This window comes from Miscanthus floridulus, chromosome 18 (genome assembly GCF_019320115.1).
Source record: "Miscanthus floridulus cultivar M001 chromosome 18, ASM1932011v1, whole genome shotgun sequence".
Classification (NCBI taxonomy): Eukaryota; Viridiplantae; Streptophyta; class Magnoliopsida; order Poales; family Poaceae; genus Miscanthus; species Miscanthus floridulus.
Window position 1 is genome coordinate 16,930,554 of NC_089597.1, and position 9,147 is coordinate 16,939,700.

Genomic DNA, 9,147 nt, shown 5'->3' on the forward strand with positions numbered 1-9,147 from the left:
CGCTTAAACTTATCAGCCGTACCGTTTCAGCGAAATAACAGTGTTTTTCTCTCAAAAAATCAGTATCAGCATCAACTGTTTTCCCAGCCAGCTAACACAGGGCCTCATTTTGGGTTACCTGAGAGGCACAACCTAAATATGAGTATCCTCTCTTCTGGAAAACTTATTTATAGAAATGATTTTCTTTTGGATTTTGTTGTTGGAGAAGATGTCGAATGAATATTGAACCCTTTGCCCAAACATCGAATCGGTGTTGTATTTTGGGCGTTGTCCAGTCTTATCCACTGGGTAACTCGCTTGCGAGCTCGTCGCTCCCACCAAGCTGTCGTCCCCCGACCACTCCGCCGGCCGCTCCAATGGCGGCGCCGGCCAACTCCTCATGCTTCCACCCCCGTGCCACCGCCAGCCCGCCGTCTTCTCTCAGGTCGGTCACCTCCTCCCTGCTTCTCCGACCCCTTTCGCACCCTAAACCCTACCCCCTCTGAGCCCCCGGATTCTCTGTGTTTCCGCTCTTGCAGCGTCGGCACCAAGGTCTTCGTCGGGCTCAGGGCGCAGACCAAGCTCGGTGAGATTCAACCGAAATTTGTTTAAATTTGTGGCGGATTCGTCTTCTGGGTTTGATTTTGGTTTCCGGGTTGAGGATGGTGAGCAGGGTCGTCGGAGTCGTCGTGCCCGAATGTCAGCGCTGGGTTCTACACTGCCGTCAACCGGAGGATCTCTCTGGGGTGAGTGTGCGTCGATCCCTAATTGCTATGTGTGCTTGGGTAGATCTTTGCTTGTTGCCTAGGTGTATGTCTGCTCTGTTTTGGTATTTGGATGTTATACCATCTTAATCTTAGTCTCATGGGATGTGACACTTACATGGATGCTGGCTATGCTTGCTGAGCTGAGATGAGATTGCTCACTGCATTAGGTTGTGGTGGTCAGTCCAGTATTGTTGACAGATACTGAAACAGATGAGTTTTGTTTCCAAACTAAGATGACATCATGAGCGCTTCTATCAGATTGTCAGTTAATGAACGGAGAAATTACTTGTTACGTCTCTTATAACAGTAGTGGATATTTTAGATAGCAATATAGCATTTGAATAGCCATAAACCTCAATGATCCTGACATGGTTTGTTGGGCACATTTCTCATCTCAGTGTTCTGCAAATTTACCCTTGGTAGGTTGTCAAACAAGAAGGCAACCAGAGCCCGCATTTCGATGATGCCTATTGGTACTCCACGGGTGCCTTACAGAACACCTGGTGAAGGAACCTGGCAATGGCTTGACATATGGAATGCTCTGGTAAGACCCAATAACACTGATTATATCCTTCCTTGGGTGTACATAACTCTGTTTTCTTGCTGTGCATGGATAAGTAATTTGAACTGTCCATGTGCAGTACCGTGAGCGGATTATCTTCATTGGGGACAATATAGATGAAGAGTTCAGCAACCAAGTGTTGGCAAGCATGCTTTATCTTGACAGCATTGATAATTCCAAAAAGATAATGTTATACATTAATGGACCAGGAGGAGATGTAAGGACCTCAGAATACTATTATTGTACTTGTGTTGGTCTCCTTTTATTTTCCCTGTTACACTTTTCATATAAAAAAAATGAGCCCATGATTCTCTGACCTTCTACCTACTATACTATCATCAAGACATAAATTGTGAATAGTTGATTTTGCATATTACAGATATCTTGTTTTGATGCTTTTAAAATATTCATATAAGTAATAAAAAAGTCCATGACACTCAGGTTGCCCTAAGATACTTATGTTACATTCGAATCCAAACTTACCATGGTGTTGCAGCTTACTCCGTGTATGGCACTATACGATACCATGCTAAGTCTAAAAAGTCCTATTGGCACGCACTGCTTGGGCTTTGCATTCAACCTGGCAGGATTTATTCTTGCAGCTGGTGAAAAGGTATTACTACTTAGTATTGTCTTTCCATTGACCATATGTGGCTTTAATATGCTCAAGTATAATGCCTATTTCTGTTGTTCTGTATTGTTATTAAGGGTTCACGTACTGGTATGCCTCTATGCCGGATTTCACTTCAGTCACCTGCTGGAGCAGCTCGAGGCCAGGTTTGTAAACTTAACTGTTTAATACGGGAAATGGCTACATTTTACAGTCTTGATTTATTGGACCTTTCTCTGCAGGCTGATGATATAGAAAATGAAGCAAACGAGCTTATTCGTATCAAGAACTATCTCTATGGCAAGCTCGCAGAGCACACAGGTCATTCTGTCGAGAAGGTAAGAATTTCTGATTACATGAGCTTCTTTCTCGTCCCATTACTGGCAAACGATGGTTTGGTTTGCTCTAGCCTATGGTATCTCATGATGAAGTCCCATAGAGGATCATGTATTATAATTTTTCCACTTGTCGTTCGTAACTTCAGTTCAAGCATCCCTTTCTTCTCAAACATTTACTTATTTGCAGATCCATGAGGACCTCTCTAGGGTGAAGCGCTTCGATGCTGAAGGGGCTCTCGAATATGGGATTATCGACCGTATTATCAGGCCTTCTAGGATCAAGAAAGAGGGCTCCACTGCCCAAAGGAGGGATATGCGAAATCTGGGACTTGGCTAATAGATGTTATCCTATTGTATCAGATTTTTGTGTGCTGGACTTCGCTACTCCAAACTTCAACTTGCGGTTTCAGACTCTAGGACAGAGATAAGCAGGGTTGCAGGAAGGCTGGCTGAAGTAGGGTGTAGCAGCTCTTCCTTCCATTTCATCATATGTATCAAGAAATGCAGCACATGGTACTTTGGTGCGAGAATGCCCTTGTTGGAGAGCAATGCAACTGTCCGAAGCTTTATGCATAGGTATTTTGTTGGTGTGCAGTGTCTAGTATGCTTTTGCTAACTGTCAGTATTGTATTGCTGGGTTTGTTGATGAACACAGCAAAGACTAGCCTCTAGGCGTCTCGTGCGCTACTTGTGCATTATCAATCAGGTGCCCATGTTTTGGATGGAGACTACAGTTACATGCAGGAGTACCACTCCTCTTTTCCAGGCTACTATATGTTAGTTTTCTATAATGATATATCAGGTGCCCATGTTTGGTGTATCTTCATATCAATGTGACAGCAGGCTGTTGGGAGAAGAGGGTAGCTTTCAATAGAGCAGCAGCCACTGGTGGTGACCACTGACCAGCCACCTTACATACTGTGTGTAAACGTGGCGAATGTTTCTTCATCGAAGAAGAAACCGATGTTCCGGAAAGGATGCCCATTGGGAGGCGAAAGGAATGCTACCAGCCTACCAGGAGTTCCAAATGCACCAGCACATTGCACTGACCACTCAGCCTGCTTTGACATGGTTTCAATTTGCAAAGATGCTGCATACGCTACTGTTGACGAAACAGATGAAAATGTGCAACAACTCCAGATGTGACAGTCCAACGGACATGACCAGCAGGTCTCCTGGCCGTTAGGGCAGCTCCAGTGTCGCGTCGAACGGAACTGTGACTGTCAGGCCACGCAAGCAAAGATTCCACTCCTCTGTGCACGAACCGAGCATGCTCCAGTGCTACATCCACTTTTCTCTCCATGGATCCACAACAAACAATAAACAAAAGAGAAACCACAGCACATCTGGTGGTGGCTCGCTCCTTACATGCACAGAATCAATATTCTCGCTCGCGATCTTATCACCCATGCTTATCAAGTATGATATAGCATTTTCTCCAGCCCAACAAAACAACATCAGTCGACTTATAAGCCATAAGCGAACAGGGTTCTGTTCCCTCGCGTTGAACCGAAAACTTGCGTCGAACCAAGGAATCTTTTCCTACGGTTCAGTTGCTCCAGTGTGTGAATCGAACTTTCACTTTTTTCTCTTTCCGCTCGGTTCGTTTGTCTGGCACACTAGAGCTGCTCTTACTACTCACCAAATTGGTAATAATGGCAGACCACCGTCTCCCTGTGTCCAGACTCCAGACATGGACTCATTCCGGTGTATTATCACTGCAGGAAGATTATCATTCGCTCGAGCTCCGAGGTTTCCGCAACTGGACATAAATAAACAAAGGCTATTTTTTTGTATTAAAAAAACAACAAACATACATCCCAAAGTAGCTCATGTTTAAAGTTAAACTATTTCAAATTTGACTAAATTTATACAAAAAAAGTATTAATGTTTGTGAACCAAATAAGTATTGTTAGAATTATCATGAAATATATTTTAATATTATGCCTATTTTGTGCCACAAATTTTGGCATTCTTTGGTCAAAGTGAAATCGGTTTGACTTAGGAGAAATCTAGATCGAGCATCAGTTATTTTGGGATGAAGTGGGTATGCCGTTATATAAGAGATAATCTAAAGCACCCCCCTAAATTTGTATCTAAATAACCCATATATGTTATTATGGAAAGACAACATAAAGTATCACACACCTTGGTCATTATGAAAGAAAATATAAAGTAGTCCTTGTATGGGAATAACAAGGGTGGGTAATTTATATTATATATCAACACTCTATGTCAACAAATTGTGTAAGTTATTACTTTTGATAAATTTGTACATTTTAATTGAAACATCCAAGCATATCTACATTGATAGTTGTTATAAAGCACTCTATTTTGTAAAAAGATACTAATACACACATAATTATTCTTCTATTGAGGAAATTCAACATCAAGTTTGCCCAAACAATACTGGTTTATGATAATGTAGTAACTAATAAACAGTCTAGGACCTAGAGTATATTTTTTATAAAACACAAAAATAGAGTTTTGAATAAAAGGTACCGTAACCCATGGATTTGAATAAAAAAATATGGATAAAAATACAGATAACTAATAAAGTCAACATGTTAGGTTCATAAACCCGGGGTCCCTCGTGGACCGGCTTCCCAACAAAGGCTCGGCCCGAGCAGGCAACGCACGACTCATGGGCTGCCCCAAGTATCTGAACATAAGGCTAGAAGAGCGATCCAATCACCGACCGAAAGGCCTGGCTGAGGAGGAGCGGCGCCCGTTTTCCAACTCCGGCCCACCTCTTCGACTGGAGCACTTACTTCGATCTCCAGCGCGCCACCGGACGGCCTCTCCGATCGAAAGGCCTGGCCAAAGCACTACTTCTGACTCCGACCCCACGTCTCCGACCGGGGTACGTAAAAACCCCGCTCACTGCTCTTCTCCAACTGGCGCAACTAGAGCCGACTGGGACCAACCGACCGGGGACGCCCGCTCGGAAAGGACCAGAGAACGAACAGAGAAAGCAAAGCAAGGCACACAAGTCAAACCATGATACCAGGGATCGTACTCTGTACACCTGCAGAAACAGTACTCTGCAGCCTCCCTGACACAAACAGTGTTGTAGGCGTCGATATTTTCCCTACATTATTGTGGGCGCCATTAACTCCCATACGGTAAGGCTCCTCCCACATGCCTCTGGGCATCAACAGTGTTGTGGGCGCCGGCATTTACCGTACCGAGTGAACATAGTGAAACCCCTCACATGCCTCTGGGCATCAACAGTATAGCAGGTACCGACATCTGCCATACCCGAACAAAACGACGCAACCTCCCACGTGCATCCGACATCCAACAGTGTTGTGGGTGCCTACCATCATCCTGTACCCGCCGGCGTGGGCAACAAGGCTCAGAAGCATACGTACTCTCTCCCTCTCACTTGTAAGGCCACCCCTTCATCTATAAAAGGGGATGCGCTCTCTCCCAACATAAAAGTGATTCCAGATTCATTAGATCGATCAAGTTCACTAGTTCACAACCACAGAACCGCCAGGTTCGAACTTCAAGCACACGCTTGAACACTTAGCTCATAGCGGAGCTCCTGTCGCTCTCGGCCCTTTCGACTGGAGCCCGACCGAACCTCTTGTACCCTCATCTTTCTCCTTCTCGTTTGTAATCCCACTGCAAACTTCGAGCACCTAGGCTCAGGAATAAAGTCACCGACCGACTCAAAGTCGACGTAGGGCACATTGTCTGAACTAGTATAAACCCTGTGTCATTGAGTGCTAGGCCACCTCCGATCATAACGTACAACAAAACTACAAATATTTACTTGTTGGTCACTTTCTGCACCGACACAACATTTGAAAGCTAAAGTCTAGATTCATTACATCACAACTAATAATGGGATGCAACAAGAGCTAATCTATCACAACCGGATATAGAGATCATAGAGTATCTTATTGTGCATTGTTAGAGATGCTCACATCTTGGTCTCCAAGTCGAATTGGTGTCATCAGATTATCAGCCTCTATAGGGATGACGACGTCACGACGGAGACGGTCATACGACAACCACCCCCAGCCCAAGGGAGCTCAACACCATGCATGGGCACCTTATTCTTCCCTTCGTTGATCCATGAAGGGCTGTGTTAGAAAATGGATACAAAGAGCGTGAAGATAAGCAATTTTTTGATTGATTGTAATAAGTAGTACTAAATTGTCCACAAACGTTTATTCAGCTCTCGTTTTTGAGTCTGAATTTTGGCACGCGGGGGCTCCAGCTCTCCTTTGAATCAGAACTGGGACCGGGGTCACCCGGCTTCAGCTCCTGCAAGGATGGGAGCAGAAACTGGGGTTCAAAAAACAATAGGGGAGTGGTCTGCATGCATCGGACCCCAAAACCCGGCTGAATAGCAGAGGCCGTGCACTGTCCACATCTGGCTGTGCAGCCGACCTGCAGAGCGCAGGAGCGGATAAGCGCACAGTTTGTTAGCAGATAATGACAATCCAGCTAGGGCCTTTTGGCCACACCAACTTCAAGAAAGCAACCCAGGCCGGGAGCTGCATGCATGGTTGTAGTTGTGCTGGGCCTTGTTTAGATTGTAAGTTTTTTCGCTCTTTCTCTATCACATTAAATCTTTGAACACATGCATGGAGTATTAAATATAGATAAAAAATAACTAATTACACAGTTTGATTGTAAATTACGAGACGAATCTTTTGAGCCTAGTTAGGCCATGATTGAACAATAATTATCAAATACAAACGAAAGTACTACCATGTCAAATACTAATTCCTAACCTCAATCTAAATAAGACCCTACACGAAAGAAGCAGGCCATTCAGAGGGGCGGGCCCCACCGGGCGGTCAACATCATCATTCGTCAGAGTGGTTGAGAGGAGAGACCTGCATGCATGCACTGATGGACACTGTCTCAATCTCTCACAGTCCCATTCATTCACATGAATGAAGGCCTGAAGGGGGAGGAGGAGATGGATGGATGAGAGAGAAAGGAACATTACTCCATATCATATGCAGACAGACACAAGCAAAAAAGAATCAGCCTTGAGCCACTCCTGCCTGCACTTGCACTCCCTGGTGTTGCATGCACTTGCAGACAGCCCCTCCCTCTCCCTCTCTCTCTCTAGACTAGAGAGAGAGGTGCATGGATCCATGGCAGTAATAAACCTAAAATTCAACACTTGCCCTTGCAGTGCAAAGTGATGCTGCCTCTCTCAATCCTAGGATGTACGGCTCCATCTGTTCAAAAAAAAAAGTAACGTTTTTTATTTTCAGACATCGTGTTTGATCGTTCATTTTATTAAAAAAATTTATATAAATTATAAAATAAATAAATAATTATTAAAGTATCTCTAATGATAACATTAGTTATAATAAAGTAGAAGATATTTATAAAAAAAAATGAATAAAACGAATGGTCGAACAAGATCTCTGAAATAAAAAATAACGCTCTTTTTAGGACGGTAGGAGTACTTGCCTGATCTCTCACTCACCTAGCTAGCTCCCTCAGCTAGGCTAGGCTATCCCCTCTCTGCTACTGTGGCTGCAGGCAAAACCTTCAGTTTGGATTTCTTTTTACATCCCTGTCCTGGTGTGGTGTGCTAGCAGCTTCGTCCATCAGTCAGAGATCGAGCAACAAGAAGAGAACAATCCTACTCCCAAATATTCTTAACGCTCCGTAGCTAACTTACCGAGGGGTTAATGGTAACTATCCAATCCAATCCCCTGCAGCTGTCAATTCAGACGACAGCAAGCCAGTTCCCTGTAGAGTGAGAAGATGCCACAGAACTACACAGTGTGGGTTAGTTTACAAATATGCATGCATGGGCACAAAAAAGAACCACCACTAGTCATTTTATTACAGACAAAACCATGCACGAGAGACTTGCAGACAAGTGACAAGTAATACGTGAGATAGATAGAAGCTTTAAGTTTCCACTCTAAAAATTTACACCCCGTCACATCGGATGTTTGGATATATATATATATATATATAATATTAAATATAAACTAAAAAATAACTAATTACATAATTTACGACTAATTTATAAGACGAATCTTTTAAACCTAATTAGTTCATAATTTGACAATAAAGTGCTACGGTACGTAACACATGTGCTAATGACGAATTAATTATGATTAATAAATTCGTCTCGTGGCTTACTGACAGATTCTGTAATTTGTTTTTTTATTAGTATCTGAACATCTCATACGATATTCTTATATAACATCAAAACTTTACACATATAACATCGGAACATCTAAAACTTTACACGCGGAATCTAAAGAAGGCCTTATTCTTGTTCATCATGAGTAACCTGCACGACAGCTTAGAAACTGAACTGTCTTCTCGATGTATCGAATGCCTGAAAAACTCACATGTACATATACCAAACAAAAGTTGGAGTACGTACATGCGTAGACCGAGACGTACGGGAGAGAGAGTGTGTGTTTGTACAGTGTGTAAATAAACGTCACAGGATATACACGTACACACGTCCTTTGCTGACGAGGGCGCCGCGTTCCAACCCAATCCCCTCGTTTTCAGCAACTGTACGTACGTACACGCATGCATCGGAACATGTATGACATTGACGTATGTGTACACGATGACAATGACACCGATGTACTAGTAGTACCAGACTACCAGTACTGGTACACGAGCTACACGCCTACACGTACTGACAGCAACATTCTTTTTAGGTTTTTTTCCCCGAGATGCATGCATGGACCAGGACAGTCAGGGCGCGTTTAGTTCCGAAAATTTTTGGCTTTTGGCTATTGTAGTATTTTCGTTTGTATTTGGCAAAAATTGTCCAATTATGGACTATTTAGGCTTAAAAGATTCGTCTCGCCAATTACAGGCAAACTGTGCAATTAGTTATTCTTTTTAACTACATTTAATACTATATGCATGTGC

General features: G+C 43.3%; 1 protein-coding gene across 1 annotated transcript; it reads left to right on the forward strand.

Moving 5' to 3' along the window:
• Positions 1–272: 272 nt before the first annotated feature.
• On the forward strand, positions 273–3,065 carry LOC136521341 (ATP-dependent Clp protease proteolytic subunit-related protein 2, chloroplastic-like). Its single transcript, XM_066515069.1, has 9 exons — positions 273–424; positions 519–565; positions 653–725; positions 1,170–1,290; positions 1,388–1,525; positions 1,805–1,921; positions 2,017–2,085; positions 2,161–2,256; positions 2,444–3,065. Exons 1-9 carry the CDS (start codon positions 357–359, stop codon positions 2,591–2,593), a joined length of 879 nt encoding a protein of 292 aa, XP_066371166.1. The 5' UTR covers positions 273–356; the 3' UTR covers positions 2,594–3,065.
• Positions 3,066–9,147: the final 6,082 nt, after the last annotated feature.